The sequence below is a fragment of the Ooceraea biroi genome, chromosome 3, assembly GCF_003672135.1.
Source record: "Ooceraea biroi isolate clonal line C1 chromosome 3, Obir_v5.4, whole genome shotgun sequence".
Taxonomy (NCBI): domain Eukaryota; kingdom Metazoa; phylum Arthropoda; class Insecta; order Hymenoptera; family Formicidae; genus Ooceraea; species Ooceraea biroi.
The window spans coordinates 4,137,912-4,161,658 of NC_039508.1; the positions used below are offsets into that span (position 1 = coordinate 4,137,912).

Sequence of the window (23,747 nt, forward strand, 5' to 3'; positions counted from 1 at the left end):
AATGCCAATGATCATAAATTCTATTTGGTCCCTCCTTGAACTTCAACTTGAACTACATAAAAGTTATACAGTCCTGACGGAATATTTAAGCAGCTATAGGCCTGAGCTATAGGCTAAGACATTGTTTTAATGGTGTATATTTACGAATCCAGTGTTACATGTGTCAAAAGCTTGACTATGGATATCTTTGATACGGAATATTTTAAGATTAATAAATTCTTTCTTTTGTTTAAAGAGCTATGGCCATATCAAGCGTTATTTATAAGAACTCTGAGATGATTATTTACCGAAATTGATTATTGTGGAATTAGTATATTGGGCATTCTAGTTACGTGCGCATCGATGCTAACTATTGAATCGTCGTATATAACGTTTACAAATAATTATAACAATTTTAGAAAATTATAATTTAAGGATGGAGAAGAATATAGAACAAAATTAATAAAATTTATGTATTATATAACAAATAATTCCCGTACGTGACTATTTAAATTGATCTCAAATAATATGCACTTGCTACCTGAAATAGTCTATAAGTCAACTTACATATATACTCTTTCAATTAATTTATCACCAGTTTATATCAGTCACATTAGAACAGAATTATTGGCATTTGGCAATAGCATAAAACAGTATTATTAACAGTATTCTTTTAACATAAGTATCATATATACTATTAATGTATAAAGCGTGCATTACGATGACAGTCACGCGACGTTACAAAGTAACGTCATACTCCATTGATAACTATAGCATTGTGAAAAAGAGGCAACAATTTAAATGGCATTTCTTTCTTGAGAGTGAATAAATAGCCTATTTCAGCTTTGATGCAGAAACCTCGCTGGTTCATATTACTTATGTCTTGTTGTCAGTCTTACAAATTACGCTTGATAGTCGTTTAATAAATATCGCTTGTACAAAGAAGAACGCGTGTTGAGAAAAAGATGATTCATTATTCATAAACATGCAACGCTGTGCTTGCAGTGGACTTTCTCGCAGTTCTCCATTATTTTCCTGAGTAGAAAATTTTGTTTCGAAATGTCCAAAGGAATACACAATGAGATCCGTAATTAGGTATAAATATTCGATGTGATGTCTGATGATCTCGCAGTACTTCCTTGGTAACTTGCTAGAATGTCAGTCTACAACAGTCGTTACTATTATCTCAACAAAGTATTACTATCTATCCTAGGTTTATGGCCGTATCAATCGCGACTGGAGGGAAACTTAACGCTTACCATTTCGTTATTATTTATTGTCAGTTTTTCGAGCTTAGAGGTGATTTAACATCTTTGTAAGGGGATATATCGTATAACAGTGATACATTCAAATCGAGACTGATCATTTGTTCTTGAACTTCACAGTTGTGGAGCTTGATAACCGGCATAACGGATTTGTCTATTGTCATAGAGAATCTGTCATCCACACTGATAAACGTTTTCCTAGTAGGGGGAAAGATGGCCAATCATTTGTACAAGTACAAAGTCCGCATGTCATATTCTGTCGCGCTAAATTAACTGAATCATTCCGTGATTGTGAAATCGAACGAATTCTTTTAAGCTATAGATGAAGGATCTTTTGGATCGTATCGAAGAAACTTGGAAGATGATACCAACAGGCCCAGAGAATAAAATATTGCAGAAGTACGCGGAGGAAAGCAGAAGCTTCACTGTATATTACTCATGTGAGTTGTTTTTAGCTATAATAATTTAGTAACAATATAATATAATATTTATAATTATTAATATTGCGACATATATATACATATACATTATAACAATATGTATATTAAGATTTTTCTATTAAATATATTGATTTTTCTATTGAATTTATTTTTTATCTGATTGCGAATGTTGAATATCTAACGAGTGAGAAACCGATATTTCAAAGTTGCAGTCAATATAATTTCTAGTCTGCTTATAAATTAATAAATTATTACCTAAGTGTTTAGTTAGAAAGTAAAACAGAATTTTATTTTCTTCTTTTGAACAATTGACAAGAATGTAAAGTGAATTAAAGCTTTTTTCCCCATCGTTTTCTTCACATTTTTTGAATAATAATTCCTCAATTAAGATAGCTTAATATTAATTATTATTACGCATTTAGGTTTTCATTAGCTCTCCTCTTTATCTCAAAGAAATTTTTTTTCTATCAAGTAGATGATTTTTAAAATAACAAGAATTGAGAAAAAGTAAGTTGACTCTTGCAGTGATAATGTATACCATATGGATTTTCTACTCTACGATGCCGGTTGTCCTCCGTGGAATATATTCGTTTTTACCGAACCAGACGTACGAAATTAAATTTCTGTTTCGCGTCGAACACGTGATTGATGTAGAAAAGTACTTTAATCTATTGATGATATATGCGATCATTAGCGTGTTCTACATAGTAAGTGTAGTGGTAGCAATTGACTGCATATTTGTAGCTTGCATACAACATAATACCGCATTGTTTGAATGTATACGGTAAGTCGCTTTTGCGAACACAGAGTCATAATCCAACAAAAAAATTAACACTAACAGCCGTTCTGATGAAATGAGATGATCATTATTATTAAATAGATTTAACATGGAGCGCATAAGATCTGTGGATTGTGCTCAAGCTGAAACTCAATGGATGCTCAAGCCAAACATAGCTGACGATGAAGTATATCATATCATAATTGGCTGCATCAAATCGTATAAGAATGCTTTAAAGTTAATATCATATTTTGGTATATATGTGTATTGCACAGTTTGCTACTTTACGTAAAAGATTTTAATCACATTCCCCTCTTAGATTTCTGTAAATTTTAATTATCATTTTATTTTATTTTATTTTATTTTTATTAACATTTAATTAAGACATTGACATAGAGTACACAATTTATATATGTGTTGTCACATAGTATACGTGCATGTACATGTAGCCTTATGTCATTTTCTATGAAGTTGAATTGAAATAATTATATTACATCTACTTGATATAACAATGGATTTATTTCATCGTTTCATGCAAAGCTTTTCCAGCGTACTTTCTTCTGCTAACTCAGAACTGTTTCTGGTACTGCTAGGAAGTGTTATAGTGTGCTTAAGTTTCAGTGCGGCTCAGGTGAATATTCGGTAAATGTGAATATTTGTGACTGATATGTGCTTCTTATATAAAATATTGAAGAAATTACATATTGTTAAAGTTAATGCTATTGGACAATCAACTGGATGCGATTATTAGACTCATCTCTCTAAATGTGGCGGAATTAATGCATATATATTACTTGAGTTTGATGTCACAACAACTGATCAACTACAGCACTGGAATTCAAGAAGTAATGTACGCATATTTATTTTGCAATTTCGAACTGAATCATGCCTTCATTTTTTGGAATGTTGAAATAATGGACAAAAAACTATTTGCACATATATATTTGAGAAACGTTTTTACAATATATTTTTTTACTATATATCATATTTCTATAGATCTGCACGCGTATTCCTTTAGATAGTGTAAAAATGGTTGTTATTTAGTCAGTAAATGAGAAAATAAATATAGGAAAAGTAAATGTTGAATAATTGAATAGTTACAACTGCGACTGGTACACGATTTCGCTGAGATCCAGACAATTGTTAAAATTTACTTTACTGCGCGCTAGTAAACCGTGCCAAATAATGGCTGGAAATCTGTATGTAATGTCGATGGAGAACTTTGGTTCAGTACGTATAAATGTATTATCATTTCGGTGATTATTTTGTAGAATGCAATATCTTTGAAATATTATATTTTCAGATTATAAAAGCCTGCATATCTTATGTCACGATGCTTCTATCATTGCAATAATTTTTGTACAGAATGTCGAAGAGGAATTTATAATGAGGCGATTCGTAATAAAAGATATGTTAATATCTATTAATGCTTGATAATATATTAATATTTGTTAATGCCTGATGATATATTAATAGTAATTGTTAGCCTATTTATCTAATAAAATGAATATATTATTATTTCTGTAGTTTTGTAACTTGTATAATGCATTGTACTTTTTCCTAGAATTGACGATGGAAATTTTATTCATAAAAATAAATCGTGAAGAAGATGGCCGATTAAAACGGAAGCCGGTTAAAGTGAGACCGGATAAGAGGGAATCTACTGTATTCGTTTAAGATGTTTGTCATTATTCATTTTCCGTTACAAGATTGCGTACAATTAATTCTTATTAATTAACATTGTTGCACTAACTTACTGAGACAATATTGGAATCATTTGATTCTGCCGTACATACACAGTTTTCATACTTTAAAACCGACATTGGTAATGTCAATATTGTAGATAATGTAGATAATATAGGACTCTCCTAGTTCCATCTAAATGAAGGTGCTTTCGCGTTGAAGTTCACAAGAAATCCGACAGTTACTCCAGCAGCTAGAGTCTATTGAGTATTGAGTCTAGCTTATTCTCAAAATTATAAATTTAGACATGAATTTTGATTATTTATAAATAATTTGTAAAAATTATTTATGAATAAGATAGAACGTCCCACATAGTAATTAAGCGTTCATTATTTGAGGTCCATTTGCTGTCAAATATTTGTCGTTCATACAACCATAACTATTCAAATTGATTTTTAAATGCGTGTTCTTGCTATCTGAGATACTACTTCAATTACTTACGTATATATTCATTCAACAAGTTTATCATGATAAAATCATCAGATTAAATCAATCACGTTAGATGACAACAGAATTATTTGCAATTGAGAATAGCACAAAATAGTATTAACATCCTTCTAATATAAACATCACAAACACTGTTAATCTGCATCAATCTGCATCACGATGACAGACGCGACGTTACGAAGTAACGCTACATACTCCATCGACTAAACTGAAGCATTGTGAGAAAGAGGCAACAGTTGAAATTTAAATGACATCTCTTTCGAAGAGTGAATAAATAGTCTGTTTTAGCTTTGATGCTGAAACCTCAAATGCCTTATATTATTTCCTGTTCTACAGTTTCACAAATTACGCTTGATAGTCGTTTACCAAATATCGCTTGTACAAAGAACTGCACGTTGAGAAAACGATGATTCATTATTCATAAACATGCAACACTGCGTTCGCAGTGGACTTTCTCACACTTCTCCATTATCTTTCAGAGTAGAAAATTTTGTTTCCAAATGTCCAAAGGAATACACAATGAGATCCGTAATTAGGTATAAATATTCGATATGATATCCGATGATCTCGCAGTACTTCTTTGGCAACTTGCTAGAATGTCTGTCTACAACAGTCGTTACTATTATCTCAACAAAGTAGTACTGTCCATCGTAGGCCTATGGCCGTATCAATCGCGATTGGAGGGGAACGTAATGGCTATCATTACGTTATTGTTTGTTGGCAGTTATGCGGTCTTAGAGGTGATTTAAACATGTTTGGAAGGGGATATACTGGACACAAGTGTTACGTTAAAATCGAGACTGATCATTCGTTCTTGAACTTCACAGTTGTGGTGTTTGATAGCCGGTATAACGGATTTGTCTATTGTCATAGAGAATCTGTCACCCACAGTGACACACTTTCTCGTATTGGGAAAAATGGTCAACAATTTGTACAATAATTACAAAGTCCGCATGTCATATTCTGTCGTGTTAAATAAAATGAATCATTTCGTGATTGTGAAATCAAACAAATTTGTTTAAGCTGTAGATGAAGGATCTATTGGATCGTATCGAAGAAACTTGGAAAATGATACCAACAGGTCCAGAGAACGAAATATTGCAGAAGTACGCGGAGGAAAGCAGAAGCTATACTGTACATTATGCATGTGAGCCGTTTTTATGTGTAATAATTTAGTAACAATATAATATAATATATTTATAATAATATATTAATATTGACATATATGTATATATGCATATATTATAACAATATATTAGGATTTTCTACTGCTGAAAGTTGAGTGTTTAGCGAGTGAGAAATCAATATTTCAAAGTTGTATTCCATATAATGTTCAGTCTGCTTATATAAAAATTAATTATTACGTAGTCAGGAAATTTTATTCAAGAAATAAAACGTAATTTTTGTCCTTTCTTTTGAATAACTGATAGCAAATGAAAGAGGCTTTTAAGACTTTCATAAATAAGCGTTTTCTTCATATTTTTGATGTCATAATTCCTTACTTGATATTAATTATTATGCATTTAGGTTTACATTAGTTCTAGTTACTTTTACAATAATAAGAGAAGAAAAAAGTTGACTTCTTGCAGTGGCAATGTATGCCGTATGGATTTGTTACTCTATGATGCCATACGTTATGAGCGGATTATACATGTTTGTGCCGACGAACGAAACGTACGAAACCCAATATCCGTTTCGCGTGGAACACGTGATTGATATGGAAAAGTATTTTAATCTGTTGATGCTATTCGGGATCATTAGCGTGTTCTACATAGTATCGATAGTGGTAGCAGTTGACTGTATATTTGTACTTTGCATACAGCATACTTGCACATTGTTTGAGGGTATACGGTAAGTCGCTCTTGCAAAGGTAGTACTAATGGAGGTATTGAAGGAAACCATTATTATTAAATAGATTTAACATGGAGCGCATAAGATCTTTGGATTGTGTTCAAGCTGAAGCTCAATGGATGCTGAAGCCAAACGTGGCAGACGATGAAGCATATCATATCATAATTGGCTGCATCAAATCGTATAAGAATGCTTTAAAGTTAATATTATATCTTATTGGTACATAGATATATTGCACAGTTCGCTAATTTATGTGAAAGATTTTATTACTCAGATGAATCGGATTTTAAATTTGCGTAAATTTTAATTAACACTTTGACATAAAGTACACAATGTATACAGGGTGAGGCTCCTAAAACAGGCCACCTGAATATCTCGGCTGTTATTGGTGATAGAAAAAAATGTGTCAGACCAAACTTGCATGGTTTCGAGGGACACATAATTTGTTCTAAATAGTTTTTTATTAGGTGGACGCGTAGAGGTCATATGAAGGTCAACTTCGTTTTTTTAAATGGTATGATATGTTTTTTTACGTACCATCTAGTAGAGCGTTTGAAGATGCGCACATTGATCTACAAGTCAAAATCATTCAAGGTCACTGAAGGCTAAAATTTCTAAGTGCTAGAACTTTTTTATTTCTGAGTTTACGGTATTTTCAATAGCAGAGAACTCTAGGCAATATAAAAAATAATGATATCATCAACTCAGAACTTCTCGGGAAAAAAAAAATTTCTAACGGCTAGAACTTTTTCATTTCCGATTTTACAGTATTTTCAATAGCAGAGAACTCTAGGCAATATAAAGTAAATTATTTTCCCTTGCAGTTGGCCTTCAGTAACCTTGAATGATTTTGACCCGTAGATCAATGTGCGCATCTTCAAACGCTCTACTAGATGGTACGTAAAAAAACATATCATACCATTTAAAAAAACGAAGTTGACCTTCATATGACCTCTACGCGTTCACCTAATAAAAAACCATTTAGAACAAATTATGTGTCCTTCGAAACCATGCAAGTTTGGTCTGACACATTTTTTTCTATCACCAATAACAGCTGAGATATTCAGGTGACCTGTTTTAGGTGTCTCACCCTGTATATGTGGTGTCCTATATTATACGTGCATGTACATATAGTCTTATGCCATATTTTCTATTAAGTTGAACTAAACTATTTATATTACATCTACTTGATATGATAATACATCTATTTCATCGTTTCATGCAAAGCTTTTCCGAGGTGCTCGCTTCTGTTTACTCAACATTTTTTCTGTTTATGTTAGGAATTGTTATATTGTGCTTAAGTTTCAGTGCGGCGGAGGTAAATATTCGGTAAATTTGAATATTTGAGTAATAAGTGCTTTTTATACAAAATAGTTATTACATATTGTAAATACATATTATTAAAGTTAATGCTATTAGACAATCAAGTGGATGCGTTTATTAGAATCAGTTCTCTAAATATGGGGCAATCCTTACATATATATTACCTGAGTTTCATGTCGCAACAAATGATCGACTACAGCAGTGGAATGCAAGAAGTAATGTACGCATATTGGTTTTGCAATTTCGAACTGAATCATGTTCTTATGTTTTGGAATATTTGGAATATAGATTGGAGAAAAGTTTTTACGATATATATATTTTTACTATATATCATATTTCTATGGTTCTGCACGCGCATTCCTTTAGATAGTTTAAAAATGGTTGTTATTTATTTAGTAAATGAGAAAGTATGATAGGAAAAATAAATGTTGAATAATTTAATAGTTACAGCTGTGACTGGTACGCGATTTCGCTGAGAGCCAGACAATTGTTACATTTCACTTTATTGCGCTCTAGTAAACCGTGCCAAATAACGGCTGGAAATATGTATGTAATGTCGATGGAGAACTTTGGTTCAGTACGTACGAATGTATTATACTTTCGGTGGGTATTTGGGAAAATGCAATATCTTTGCAATATTAAATTTCAGATTATAAAAGCCTACGTATCTTATTTCACGATGCTTCTATCATTGCGATAACTTTCGTACAGAACGTTGAAAAGGAACTTATAGTGAGGTGATAATAAAAACTTCATAATATAGTAATAGTATAGTAATATGTTAATAGTAATGGTTAGTTTATGTATTCTAATGGAACGAATATATTGTAATTTCGGCATTTTTGTAATTATTAAATATTGTTATATAATAATAATGAAAACAATGACAATATTTTGTCATATTAGTTCTATTATAAAAAATAGAATATGTAAATGTAATGTCTAAAAAGTGATAAATATTTTGTTACACCCGGACACTCTCACTCTTACAACGGCACTCACGCAAAGGAAAGGAGAACACGTTTCTTTATAAAAATTGCACTGAAACTTTATTTTACATGCGCTAAGAATGTACGTCTGTCTTACACCAGAGTCCGGTCTCAACTTACACCTTATTACCTGTTTATCTGTCTCCTGGTCACTCGTCAGCGTCGCGTCTCTAGGCGACCCCTGTCTTCTCGCTCAGAGCGCACAGCTGTTTCCCAGCTGACGACGATCAGTTCGTTGCACCGAGTGGTTCCAAAACACGGTACCACCCCGGACGCAACAATATAATATATTACATATTTCCTACGCGTACACATATTATGCCACACTATATATGTTTTTCGCGCATTTACCTATACATGCGTATGTATATTCATTCAACTTGTTTATCATGATAGCTCACCAGATTAAAACAATCACTGTTAAGAACAAAATTATTTGCACTTTAGAATAGTATAAAATAAATAGTATTATTAACATCCTTCTAATATAAACATCAAATAAACTGTTAATATATACAATCTGCATTACGATGACAGTCACGCGTTACAAAGGCTCCATCGACTAAAGCATCGACTAAACTAAAGCAATGTGAGAAAGAGGCAACAATTTAAATAACATCTTTTTCTAAGAGTGAATAAATCTGCCTGTTTCAGCTTTGATGCTGAAATCTCATATGCTTTGTATTATTTCCTGTTCTACAGATTTACAAATTACGCTTAACAGTCGTTTAACAAATATTGCTTGTACAAAGAAGAACGCGCGTTGAGAAAAAGATAATTCATTATTCATAAACATGCAACACTGTGCTTGCAGTGAACTTTCTTGCAGTTCTCCATTATTTTCCAGAGTAGAAAATTTTGTTTCGAAATGTCCAAAGGAATACACAATGAGATCCGTAATTAGGTATAAATATTCGATGTGATGTCTGATGAGCCCGCAGTATTTCCTTGGTAACTTGCTAGAATGTCTGTCTACAACAGTCGTTACTATTATCTCAACAAAGTAATACTATCCATCGTAGGCCTATGGCCGTATCAATCGCGATTGGCGGGGAACGTAATGGCTACTATTACGTTGTTCTTTGTTGGCAGTTATGCGGTCCTAGAGGTGATTTAAACATGTTTGTAAGAGTATAACATCGTTACGTTAAAATCGAGACTGATTATTCGTTCTTGAACTTCACAGTTGTGGTGTTTGATAGCCGGTATAACGGATTTGTCCATTGTCATAGAGAATCTGGCATGCACAGTGTCACACTTTCTCGCCATAGGAAAGATGGTCAACAATTTATACAATAATTACAAAGTCCGCATATCATATTTTGTCAAGTTAAATAAAATGAATCATTTCGTGATTGTGAAATCAAACAAATTTGTTTACGCTGTAGATGAAGGATCTTTTGGTTCGTATCGAAGAAACTTGGAAGATGATACCAACAGGCCCAGAGAACGAAATATTACGGAACTACGCGGAGGAAAGCAGAAGCTTTACTGTACATTATGCATGTGAGCCGTTTTTATTTATAATAATTTAGTAACAATATACTATAATATATTTATAATAATATATTAATATTGCGACATATATGTATATATGCATATATTATAACAATATATTAGGATTTTCTACTGCTGAATGTTCAGTGTTTAGCGCGTGAGAAATTAATAGTTCAAAGTTATATTCCATCTAATGATTAGTTTGCTTATATAAAAATAAATTATTACGTAGTCAGGAAATTGTTTCAAGAAATAAAACGTAATTTTTGTTCTTTCTTTCGAATAATTGACAGGAAATGAAAGAGGATTAAAACTTTCATAAGCCAGGGTTTTCTTCATATTTTTGATATTATAATTTCTCATTTAAGATAACTTGATATTAATTATTATGCATTTAGGTTTACATTAGTTCTAGTGATTTTTAGAATAATAAGAGAAAAAGAAAATTTACTTCTTGCAGTGGCAATGTATACCATATGGATTTTTTACTCTACGATGCCATACGTTATGAGTGGATTATACATGTTTATGCCGACGAACGAAACGTACGAAATCAAATTTGTGTTTCGCGTAGAACACGTGGTTGATATGGAAAAGTACTTTAATCTGTTGATGCTATTCGCGATCATTAGCGTGTTCTACATATTATCGATAGTGATAGCAGTTGACTGTATATTTGTACTTTGCATACAGCATATTTGCGCTCTGTTTGAGAGTATACGGTAAGTCGCGAATACGGTAAGTTGCGAATACAAAGGTAGTACCAATGGACGTATTGAAGGAAATCATTAATATTAAATAGATATAACATGGAGCATTTAAGATCTTTAGATTATGCTCAAGCTGAAGCCCAATGGCTACTGAAGCCAAATGTAGCTGATGATGAAGCATATCATATCATAATTGGCTGCATCAAATCGTATAAGAATGCTTTAAAGTTAATATCATATTTTGGTATATGCATGTATTGCACAAGTCGCTACTTTACGTGAAAGATTTTGTTAATCAAATTTCTCTTTCAAATTTGTGTAAATTTTAATTAACACATTCACATAAAGTACACAATTTATATACGTGTTGTCATATATTATATGTACATGTACATATAGCCTTATGTCATATTTCCTATTAAGTTGAACTAAACTATTTATATTACATCTACTTCATATGATAATACTATTTTACCATTTCATGCAAAGCTTTTCCAAGGTGTTTGCTTCTGCTTATTCAGCATTGTTTCTGCTTATGTTAGGAATTGTTATAGTGTGCTTAAGTTTCAGTGCGGCTCAGGTGAATATTCGGAAGATTTAAATATTTGTGAGTGATATGTGCTTTTTATACAAAATATTAATTTAAGAAAGTATATATTGTTAAAGTTAATGCTGTTGGACTATCAATTTGATACGTTTATTAAAACCATCGCTCTAAATGTGGCGCAATCCTTACATATATATTATCTGAGTTTTATGTCGCAACAAGTAATCGACTACAGCAATGGAATGCACGAAGTAATGTACGTATATTTGTTTTGCAATTTCGAACTGAATCATGTTTTTATTTTATGGAATATTTGGAATATATCTATAGATTTGAGAAAAGGTTTTACGATATACATAGTTCTATGGATCTGCATGCGCATTCCTTTAAATAGTTTATAAATGATTGTTATTGAGTAAACGAAAAAGTATGGAAAATTAAATGTTGAATAATTGAATAGTTACAACTGTGACTGGTACGCAATTTCGCTGAGAGCCAGACAATTGTTAAAATTTACTTTACTGCGCGCTAGTAAACCGTGTCAAATAACGGCTGGAAATCTGTATGTAATGTCGATGGAGAACTTCGGTTCAGTACGTACGAATGTATTATAATTTCGGTGATTATTTGGTAAAATGTAATATGTTTGCAATATTACATTTTCAGATTATAAAAGCCTACGTATCTTATTTCACGATGCTCCTATCATTGCGATAACTGTCGTACAGAATGTTGAAGAGGAATTTATAGTGAAGTGATAATAAAAACTTCACAATATGGTAATAGCATAGTAATAGTTAGTTTATTTATACCTAATGGAACGAATATATTAAAATTTCGGCTCATCATAAATGTCGCAAATGATTTAACCACGCGCTTTACGCGTTTCACGAAATTTTAAGGAATAGGTTTTGGGTGCGTCATTATATACATTAGTATGTACTTGAGGGCTTTGTCATGCATGAATGGCCGTTGAGAATAAGACGATCCTTTAAATTCGCGGAGCAATTAGTCGCTAAATATTGGTCAAATTTTCTACAAAATTGCATGAAATTATTTACAAAAATGCTAAATTACCATAAACATATCGTGCAAGCAATTATCGCATCGGAAGTACGAATCCGTATCTTGTCATGCGAAATAATAATATTGAGAGTGCCGTTTTATGCGCCTGTTTTCTAACAATGAGATATTGTCTGATTCAACTTACACATATATTCATTCAACTTGTTTATCATGATAGCTTACCACATTAAAACAGTCATAGTTAAAACAAAACTATTTGCACTTTAGAATAATATAAAACAAATAGTATTATTAACATCTTTCTAATATAGACATGAAGTAAACTGTTAATATATACAATCTGTGTCACGATGACAGCCACGCATTACAAAGTATCGCTCCACCGACTAAAGCATTGACTACACTAAAGCATTGTGAGAAAGAGGAAACAATTTAAATGATATCTCTTTCTAAGAGTGAATAAATCTGCCTGTTTCAGCTTTGATATTGAAACCTCATATTTCTTGTATTATTTCCTGTTCTACAGTTTTACAAATTATGCTTATATAACAGTCGTTTAACAAATATCGCTTGTTCAAAGAAGAACGCACGTTGAGAAAAAGACGATTCATTATTCATAAACATGCAACGCTGCGTTTGCAATGGATTTTCTGGAACATCTCTATTATCTTACATAACAGAAAAGTTTATTTCTGCAGCTCCAAAGGAATACACAATAAGACCCGTAATTAGGTATAAATATTCGATGTGATATCTGGATGATCCCGCAGTACTTCCTTGGTAACTTGCTAGAATGTCTGTCTACAACAGTCGTTACTATTATCTTAACAAAGTACTACTGTCCATTGTAGGCCTATGGCCGTATCAATCGCGATTGGAAGGGAACGTAATGGCTATTATTACGTTGTTGTTTGCTGGCGGTTATTCGGGCTTAGAGGTGATTTAGACATGTTTGTAAGGGAATATACTGTAGAAGAGTGTTACGTTTAAAATCGAGACTGATCAATCGTTCTTGAACTTCGCAGTTGTGGAGCTTAATAGCCGGTATAACGGATTTATCTATTATCATAGAGAATCTGTCATCCACACTGATAAACATTATGGTCATAGGAAAAATGGTCAACAATTTGTACAATAATTACAAAGTCCGCATGTCATATTCTGTCGCACTAAATTAAATGAATCATTTCGTGATTGTGAAATCAAAAAATTTTTTTTAAGCTATAGATGAAGGATCTTTTGGATCGCATCGAAGAAACTTGGAAGATGATACCAACAGGTCCAGAGAACGAAATATTACGGAACTTCGCGGAGGAAAGCAGAAGCTTTACTATACATTATGCAAGTGAGCCGTTTTTAATTATAATAATTTAGTAACACTATAATATAATATTTATAATAATATATTAATATTGCGACATATATGCGACACATACATATATTATAACAATATATTAGGATTTTCTACTGCTGAAAGTTGAGTGTTTAGCGAGTGAGAAATCAATATTTCAAAGTTGTATTCCATATAATGTTCAATCTGCTCATATAAAAATTAATTATTACATAGTCAGGAAATTTTATTCAAGAAATAAAACGTAATTTTTGTCCTTTCTTTAAGTAACTGATGACAAGTGAAAGAGGATTAAAACTTTCATAAACCACCGTTTTCTTCATATTTCATAGTATATTATAATTCTTCACGTAAAATAGCTTGATATTAATTATTATGCATTTAGGTTTAATATTAGTTCTACTGATTGATGATGTAGAATAATAAGAGTTTTTGAAAAGAAAGTTGATTTCTTGCAGTGGTACTGTATGCTGTATGGATTTCTTTCTCTATGATGCCGATCGTTATCAGTAGATTATACACGTTTTTGCCAACGAACGAAACGTTCGAAACCAAATATCTGTATCGCGTGGAACACGTGATTGATGTGGAAAAGTACTTTACTCTGTTGATGCTACTTGCGATCATTGGCATCTTCTACATAGTATCGATAGCGATAGCAGTTGACAGCGTTTTTGTACTTTGCATGCAGCATAATACCGCATTGTTTGAGGAAGTACGGTAAGCCACCTTTGCGAACTCAAAGATAGTACCAATGGAGGTATTGAAGGAAATCATTATTATTAAATAGATTTAATATGGAGCGCATAAGATCTTTGGATTGTGTTCAAGTTGAAGCTCAATGGATGCTGAAACCAAATGTAGCAAACGATGAAGCATATCATATCATAATTGGCTGCATCAAATCGTATAAGGATGCTTTAAAGTTAATATCATATCTTAATTTATACATGTATTGCACAAGTCGCTACTTTACGTGAAAAAGTTTTGTAATCAGATTTCTCTTTTAAATTTGTATACATTTTTAGTAACACATTCACATAAAGTACACAATGTATTATGTGTTGTTATATGTTATACGTGCATGTACATATAGTCTTATGCCATATTCTCTAAGTTGAACTAAACTATTTATATTATATCTACTTAATATGATAATACATCTATTTCATCGTTTCATGCAAAGTTTCTTCGATGTGCTTGCTTCTGCGTATTCAACATTTTTTCTGCTTCTGTTAGGAATGGTTGTAGTGTGCTTAAGTTTCAGTGCGGCTCAGGTGAATATTCGGTAAATTTGAATATTTGTGACTGACATATGTTTCTTATATAAAATATTGAAGAAATTTCATAATGTTAAAGTTATTGCTGTTGGACAATCAATTGGACGCGATTATTAGAATCGTCGCTCTAAATGTGGCGGAAGTCATACATATATATTATCTGAGTTTAATGTCACAACAACTGATCGACTACAGCAGTGGCATTCAAGAAGTAATGTACGCATATTTATTGGGCAATTTCGAACTGAATCATGTTTTATCTTTTGGAATATTGAATTAATAAGCAAACAAATATTTGCACATATACATTTGAGAACAGATTTTACGATATATAGTTTTTTTACTATATATTTCTATGGATCTGCATGCGCATTCCTTTAGATAGTTTAGAAATGATTGTTATTGAGTAAACGAGAAGGTATGGAAAAATAAATATTGAATAATTGAATAGTTACAACTGCGACTGGTATGCGATTTCGCTGAGATCCAGACAATTGTTAAAATTTACTTTATTGCGCGTTACTAAACCGTGCCAAATAACGGCTGGTAAGATGTATGTAATGTCGATGGAGAACTTTGGTTCAGTACGTATGAATGTATTATCATTTCGATGATTATTTTGTGGAATGCAATATCTTTGAAATATTATATTTTCAGATTATAAAAGCCTGCTTATCGTATTTCACGATGCTTCTATCATTGCGATAACTTTTGTACAGAATGTTGAAGAGGAATTTATAATGAGGCGATTCGTAATAAAAACCTCACAATATGTTAATAGTAATGATTAGTTTATTTATATCTACCGGAACGAATATATTATAATTTTGGCAGTTTTGTAATTATTAAATGTTGTTTCATAATAATAACGAATACAATAACGATTTTATGTCATATTAGTTCTTTTATACAAAATAGAATATGTAGATGTAATGTGTAAAAAACTGGTAAATATATAATATATGCATATTTCCTACGCGTACATATTGTGCCACTATATATTTGTCATTCGCGTATTTTGTGTTAGTCTTTGCACAATGCGCGTTGGTTTCATGCACCCAATTGTATATATAATGCAGTTTAATCTTAAGGAGTCTCCCTACTTTGTCGGATCGAAAAAATCGATTTTTTTGCATTTTCTTCCAGTTTGACATGTCAAAGTCATATTTCGAATGTGTTACAACTAAATTCGAAAAGTTAGCAACGCTGTAAGCCTCGGAAGGTAACGGCGCGCAGGTAGAAGTGGGAGTTTATGACGTGCGCTTGTTATCTGAGTTATACTGTCTATAACTCAACTTGCTTACGTACATACTCATTCAACATGTTTATCATGATAGCTCACCAGATTAAAACAATCACGGTAGAATAGAAATAGTTGCACTTTAGAATAATACAAAAAAATATTATTAACATCCTTCCAATATATCAAAAATAGACTGTTATGTACAATCTGTATCACGATGATAGTCACGCGACGTTATAAAGTAACACTACATACTACTCCATCGACTAAACTAAAGCATTGTGAGGAAGAGGCAACAATTTAAATGGCATTTCTTTCTTAAGAGTCAATAAATCTGCCTGTTTCAGCTTTGATGTTGAAATCTCATATGCCTTGTATTATTTCCTGTTCTACAGTTTTACAAATTGCGCTTAATAGTCGGTTAACACATATCGTTTGTACAACGAACAACGCGTGTTGGGAAAAAGATGATTCATTATTCATAAACATGCAATGCTGCGCGTTTACAGTGAAGTTTCTAGAACATCTCTATTACCTTTCATAACAGAAAATTTTATTTCTGCAGCTCCAAAGGAATACACAATGAGATCCGTAATTAGGTATAAATATTCGATGTGATATCCGATGATCTCGCAGTACTTCTTTGGCAACTTGCTAGAATGTCTGTCTACAACAGTCGTTACTATTATCTCAACAAAGTAGTACTGTCCATCGTAGGCCTATGGCCGTATCAATCGCGATTGGAGGGAAACGTAATGGCTATCATTACGTTGTTGTGTGCTGGCGGTTATGCGGGCTTAGAGGTGATTTAGACATGTTTGTAAGGGGATATACTGTACAAGAGTGTTACGTTAAAATCGAGACTGATCACTCGTTCTTGAACTTCGCAGTTGTGGACCCTGATAGTCGGTATAACGGATTTGTCTATTGTCATAGAGAATCTGTCATCCACAATGGCAAACATTTTTGTCATAGGAAAATTGGTCAATAATTTGTACAATAATTACAAAGTCCGCATGTCATATTCTGCCGCGTTAAATAAAATGAATCATTTCGTGATTTTGAAATCAAACAAACTTGTTTACGCTGTAGATGAAGGATCTTTTGGTTCGTATCGAAGAAACTTGGAAGATGATACCAACAGGCCCAGAGAACGTAATATTACGGACCTACGCGGAGGAAAGCAGAAGCTTTACTGTACATTATGCATGTGAGCCGTTTTTATTTATAATAATTTAGTAACAATATAATATAATATTTATAATAATATATTAATATTGACATATATGTATATATATACATATATTGGAACAATACATTAAGATTTTCTACTGCTGAAAGTTGAGTGTTTAGCGAGTGAGAAATCAATATTTCAAAGTTGTATTCCATATAATGTTCAGTCTGCTTATAAAAATAAATTAGTACGTAGTCAGGGAATTTTATTCAAGAAATAAAACGTAATTTTTGTCCTTTCTTTTGAATAACTGACAACAAATGAAATAGGATTAATACGTTCAAAAACAAGCATTTTCTTCATATTTTTGATGTTATAATTCCTCCCTTAAGATATCTTGATATTAATTATTATGCATTTAGGTTACATTAGTTCTACTGATGATGTAGAATAATAAGAGAAAAAGAAAGTTGATTTCTTGCAGTGGCAATGTATGCCGTATGGATTTCTTACTCTACGATGCCGATCGTTAGCAGTGGATTATACACGTTTTTGCCGACGAACGAAACGTACGAAACCAAATATCTGTTTCGCTTGGAACACGTGATTGATGTGGAAAAGTACTTTACTCTGTTGATGCTACTTGCGATCATTGGCGTCTTCTACATAGTATCGATAGCGATAGCAGTTGACAGCATTTTTGTACTTTGCATACAGCATAATTCCGCATTGTTTGAGGGAGTACGGTAAGCCGCCTTTGCGAACTCAAAGGTAGTACCAATGGCGGTATTGAAGGAAATCATTATTATTAAATAGATTTAATATGGAGCGCATAAGATCTTTGGATTGTGTTCAAGTTGAAGCTCAATGGATGCTGAAACCAAACGTAGCAAACGATGAAGCATATCATATCATAATTGGCTGCATCAAATCGTATAAGGATGCTTTAAAGTTAATATCATAGCTTAATTTATACATGTATTGCACAGGTCGCTACTTTAAATATTTGTTACATGAAAAATTTTTGTAATCAGATTTCTCTTTTAAATTTGTGTAAATTTTAATTAACACATTTCCATAAAGTACACAACTTATGTATGTGGTGTCGTGTATTAAACGTGCATGTACATGTAGTCTTATGCCATATTTTCTATTAAGTTGAACTAAACTATTTATATTTTATCTACTTGATATGATAATACATCTATTTCATCGTTTCATGCAAAGCTTCTTCGATGTGCTTGCTTCTGCGTATTCAACATTTTTTCTACTTCTGTTAGGAATGGTTATACTGTGCTTAAGTTTCAGTGTGGCTCAGGTGAATATTCGGTAAATTTGAATATTTGTGACTGATATGTGCTTCTTATATAAAATATTGAAGAAATTTCATAATGTTAAAGTTATTGCTAGTGGACAATCAATTGGACGCGATTATTAGAATCGTCGCTCTAAATGTGGCGGAAGTCTTACATATATATTATCTGAGTTTAATGTCACAACAACTGATCGACTACAGCAGTGGCATTCAAGAAGTAATGTACGCGTATTTGTTGTGAACTTTCGAACTGAATCATGTTTTATCTTTTGGAATATTAAATTAATAGGCAAACAAATATTTGCACATATACATTTGAGAACAGATTTTACGATATATAGTTTTTTTACTATATATTTCTATGGATCTGCATGCGCATTCCTTTAGATAGTTTAAAAATGATTGTTATTGAGTAAACGAGAAGGTATGGAAAAATAAATGTTGAATAATTGAATAGTTACAACTGCGACTGGTATGCGATTTCGCTGAGATCCAGACAATTGTTAAAATTTACTTTATTGCGCGCTACTAAACCGTGCCAAATAACGGCTGGAAAGATGTATGTAATGTCGATGGAGAACTTTGGTTCAGTACGTATGAATGTGTTATCATTTCGGTGATTATTTTGTAGAATGCAATATCTTTGAAATATTACATTTTCAGATTATAAAAGCCTGCATATCTTATGTCACGATGCTTCTATCATTGCAATAATTTTTGTACAGAATGTCGAAGAGGAATTTATAATGAGGCGATTTGTAATAAAAGCCTTACAATATGTTAATAGTAATGATTATTTTTTTTATGTCTAATGAAATGAATATATTATAATTTCGGCAGTTTTGTAATTATTAAATGTTGTTTCATAATAATAACGAATACAATAACGATTTTATGTCATATTAGTTCTTTTATACAAAATAGAATATGTAGATGTAATGTGTAAAAAACTGGTAAATATATAATATATGCATATTTCCTACGCGTACATATTGTGCCACTATATATTTGTCATTCGCGTATTTTGTGTTAGTCTTTGCACAATGCGCGTTGGTTTCATGCACTCAATTGTACATATAATGCAGTTTAATCTTAAGGAGTCTCCCTACTTTGTCGGATCGAAAAAATCGATTTTTTTGCATTTTCTTCCAGTTTGACATGTCAAAGTCATATTTCGAATGTGTTACAGCTAAATTCGAAAAGTTAGCAACGCTGTAAGCCTCGGAAGGTAACGGCGCGCAGGTAGAAGTGGGAGTTTATGACGTGCGCTTGTTATTTGAGTTATACTGTCTATAACTCAACTTGCTTACGTACATACTCATTCAACATGTTTATCATGATAGCTCACCAGATTAAAACAATCACGGTAGAATAGAAATAGTTGCACTTTAGAATAATACAAAAAAATATTATTAACATCCTTCCAATATATCAAAAATAGACTGTTATGTACAATCTGTATCACGATGATAGTCACGCGACGTTATAAAGTAACACTACATACTACTCCATCGACTAAACTAAAGCATTGTGAGGAAGAGGCAACAATTTAAATGGCATTTCTTTCTTAAGAGTCAATAAATCTGCCTGTTTCAGCTTTGATGTTGAAATCTCATATGCCTTGTATTATTTCCTGTTCTACAGTTTTACAAATTGCGCTTGATAATCAGTTAACAAATATCGGTTGTACAAAGAAGAACGCGTGGGGAGAAAAAGATGATTCATTATTCATAAACATGCAATGCTGCGCGTTTGCAGTGGATTTTCTGGTATAGCTCCATTATCTTTCAGCAGAAAAGTTTATTTCTGCAGCTCCAAAGGAATACACAATAAGACTCGTAATTAGGTATAAATATTCGATGTAATGTCTGATGAGCCCACAGTACTTCCTTGGTAACTTGCTAGAATGTCTGTCTACAACAGTCGTTACTATTATCTTAACAAAGTAATACTGTCCATCGTAGGCCTATGGCCGTATCAATCGCGTCTGAAGGGTAACGTAATGACTACCATTACGTTATTGTTTGTTGGTAGTTATTCGAGCTTAGAGGTGATGTAACATCTTTGTAAGGGGATATACCGTATAACAGTTTTACGTTAAAATCGAAAGTGATCATTGTTTGAATCTCGTAGTTGTGGAGCTTGATAAGCGGCATCAAGGATTTGTCTATTGTCATAGAGAATCTGTCAACCACACTGATAAATTTTGCCAGCGTAGGAAAGATGGCTAATCATTTGTACAATAAATATAAAGTCTGCAAATCATATTTTGTCGCTAAATTACCTGAATCATTTCGTGGTTGTGAAATCGAACAAATTTGTTTAAACCATAGATGAAGAATCTTTTGGATCGTATCGAAGAAACTTGGAAGATGATACCAACAGGCCCAGAGAACGAAATATTGCGGAACCACGCGGAGGAAAGCAGAATCTTTACTATATATTACACACGTAAGCCGTTTTTAATTTATACTAATTTGGTAACAGGATATATGTATACGTATAATATTTATATACTAATTTATATTATGATATATATATATATATATATATATATGTATATCATAATATATGTAGTATGTATATACATATTAACAATATATTAGGAGTTTTTCTATCAGATTGGCTGAAGTTTGAGTGTTTAGCGGATGAGAACGATATGTCGCGAAGTTTGGTCTTCAATATAATCTGCAATTTGCTCATTAAAAAAATTATGTTATCTTTTAGTCGAGAAATAAAATTTTCTTTTCCCTTTTTTATTACTTTTATTCACTTTTCTTTACACTTTTGATGTAATAATAATTCCACAATTACGATAGTTTAATACTAATATTATTACGCATTTAGGTTTTCATTAGCTCTCCTCTTTATGTCAAAGAGACTTTTTTTCCTTAAGTAGTCCTGAGTTCCTTAAGTCGTGAGTTTTAGAGTTATAAGAGTTGAGGAAATAAATATTGATTGCTTGTAGTGGCAATGTACTCCGCGTGGATTTTTTATTCTACGATGCCGATCGTTGTCAGTGTAATATATAAGGTTTTACCGGCGAACGAAACGTATGAAGCCGGATTTTTGTTTCGGTTGGAACACGTGATTGATGTGGAGAAATATTTTACTCTGTTGATGCTATACGCGTTTATTAGCGTGTTCTACATATTATCGATAGTGATAGCAGTTGATTGTATATTTGTACTTTGCATACAGCATACTTGCGCATTGTTTGAGGGTATACGGTAAGTCACTCTTGCGAACGCAAAGGTAGTACCAAGGAGGTATTGAAGGAAATCATTATTATTAAATAGATTTAACATGGAGCGCATAAGATCTTTGGAATGTGCTCAAGCTGAAGCTCAATGGATGCTCAAGCCAAACATAGCAGACGATGAAGCATATCATATCATAATTGGCTGCATCAAATCGTATAAAAATGCTTTAAAGTTAATATCATATCTTGGTATATACATATATTGCACAGTTCGCTACTTTACGTGAAAGATTTTATTAATCAGATTAATCAGATTTTTAATTTGTGTAAATTTTTATTAACATTGACAAAGTACACAATTTATGTATATGTTGTCATATATTATACGTGCATGTACATATATAGTCTTATGCCATATTCTCTAAGTTGAACTAAACTATTTATATTACATCTACTTAATATGATAATACATCTATTTCACCATTTCATACAAAGTTTTTCCGAAGTGCTTGCTTCTGCTTACTCAACATTCTTTCTGGTTCTGCTAGGAACTGTTATAGTATGCTTAAGTTTCAGCGCGGCTGAGGTGAATAGTCGGCAAATTTGCATGTTATAACTGATCTATGCTTTTTATATAACATCTAAGAAATTGCATATTGTTAAAGTTAATATTGTTGGACAATCAATTGGATACAATTATTAGAATCGTCGTTATAAATGTGGCGCAAGTCTTACATGTATATTACCTGAGTTTGATGTCACAACAACTGATCGACTACAGCAGCGGAGTGCAAGGAATAATGTGCGCATTCTTGTTGTGCAATTTCAAATCGAATTAGTTTTATTTTAAAATCGATTATTTTTATTTTTTGGGATATTGAATTAAAGGACAAAAAATTTGCATATATATTTTTGACAAAATTGTTCGCGATATATATATCATGTTTCTATGGATCTGCATTTCGTTAGATAGTTTAAAAATCAGTATTATTATTTAGTAAGTATCAATATAAAAAATATTTTTGTACGAAAAATAAATATTGAGTTCATTAATAGTTACAACTGCAACTGGTACGCGATTTCGCTGAGATCCAGACAATTGTTAAAATTCACTTTACTCCGCGCTACTAAACCGTGCCAAATAACGGCTGGGAAAATGTATATAATGTCGATGGAAAACTTTAGTGCGGTATGTACGAATGTATTATCATTTCGGTGATTAGTTGACAAAATCCAACATCTTTGCGATTTTACATTTTCAGATTATACAAGCCTGCATATCTTATTTTACGATGCTAATATCATTACAATAATTGCTGTATAAAAACACTGAAGAGCAAAAAGTAGTGAGGAGATTTTTGATAAAAGGCTGACGATATACAAATAATATGTTAGTAGTAATTGTTAGCTTATTTGTGTAATGGAACGAATATGTTGTAATTTCAGCATTTTTACATTTATTAAATGTTTTTATATGATAATAATGAAAATAACGATCTTATGTTATATTAACTCTTTTATTCAAAATATGATATGTCGATGTAATGAGTGATAAATATACATATCTGCTACACGCGCATATGATGT

The 23,747-nt window shown here is 32.1% G+C and overlaps 4 protein-coding genes across 9 annotated transcripts; all 4 read left to right on the forward strand.

The window, feature by feature from the left end:
• The first annotated feature begins 79 nt into the window (after positions 1-79).
• On the forward strand, positions 80-23,746 carry LOC105285722. The gene is made up of 30 exons (XM_026968459.1): positions 80-1,278; positions 1,365-1,484; positions 1,567-1,684; positions 2,210-2,468; positions 2,565-2,699; positions 3,003-3,104; positions 3,157-3,312; positions 3,560-3,692; positions 5,195-5,392; positions 5,480-5,599; positions 10,204-10,321; positions 10,773-11,034; positions 11,115-11,249; positions 11,512-11,602; positions 11,689-11,825; positions 12,030-12,174; positions 15,306-15,459; positions 17,106-17,272; positions 17,360-17,666; positions 18,128-18,389; positions 18,924-18,972; positions 19,044-19,180; positions 20,864-21,008; positions 21,092-21,211; positions 21,292-21,409; positions 21,927-22,188; positions 22,258-22,392; positions 22,656-22,746; positions 22,826-22,962; positions 23,217-23,746. Exons 1-30 carry the CDS (start codon positions 1,135-1,137, stop codon positions 23,377-23,379), a joined length of 4,620 nt encoding a protein of 1,539 aa, XP_026824260.1. The 5' UTR covers positions 80-1,134; the 3' UTR covers positions 23,380-23,746.
• Positions 5,593-8,762, forward strand: LOC105285701 (odorant receptor 13a-like). Its single transcript, XM_026968352.1, has 7 exons — positions 5,593-5,799; positions 6,242-6,503; positions 6,568-6,702; positions 7,731-7,821; positions 7,910-8,046; positions 8,271-8,403; positions 8,476-8,762. The coding sequence occupies exons 1-7, from the start codon at positions 5,682-5,684 to the stop codon at positions 8,524-8,526; spliced, it is 927 nt and encodes a 308-aa protein (XP_026824153.1). The 5' UTR covers positions 5,593-5,681; the 3' UTR covers positions 8,527-8,762.
• LOC105286075 (odorant receptor 13a) lies at positions 12,181-16,198 on the forward strand. 5 transcript variants are annotated; one of them, XM_026968347.1, is made up of 10 exons: positions 13,339-13,375; positions 13,447-13,532; positions 13,621-13,740; positions 13,823-13,940; positions 14,405-14,666; positions 14,737-14,871; positions 15,133-15,223; positions 15,306-15,442; positions 15,678-15,810; positions 15,884-16,195. In XM_026968347.1, the coding sequence occupies exons 1-10, from the start codon at positions 13,354-13,356 to the stop codon at positions 15,932-15,934; spliced, it is 1,155 nt and encodes a 384-aa protein (XP_026824148.1). In that variant the 5' UTR covers positions 13,339-13,353; the 3' UTR covers positions 15,935-16,195. The 5 variants fall into 5 exon arrangements, with proteins under 5 accessions (XP_026824150.1, XP_011349018.2, XP_011349017.2 ...); XM_011350716.3 differs by having other exon boundaries at positions 12,228-13,532; positions 15,186-15,234; positions 15,884-16,198; XM_011350715.3 differs by having other exon boundaries at positions 12,231-13,532.
• On the forward strand, positions 17,106-19,944 carry LOC105286076. Of its 2 annotated transcripts, none has more exons than XM_026968351.1 (9): positions 17,106-17,272; positions 17,360-17,452; positions 17,562-17,679; positions 18,128-18,389; positions 18,460-18,594; positions 18,871-18,961; positions 19,044-19,180; positions 19,416-19,548; positions 19,622-19,944. In XM_026968351.1, exons 1-9 carry the CDS (start codon positions 17,129-17,131, stop codon positions 19,670-19,672), a joined length of 1,164 nt encoding a protein of 387 aa, XP_026824152.1. In that variant the 5' UTR covers positions 17,106-17,128; the 3' UTR covers positions 19,673-19,944. The 2 variants fall into 2 exon arrangements, with proteins under 2 accessions (XP_026824152.1, XP_026824151.1); XM_026968350.1 differs by having other exon boundaries at positions 17,107-17,272; positions 17,360-17,479.
• Position 23,747: the final 1 nt, after the last annotated feature.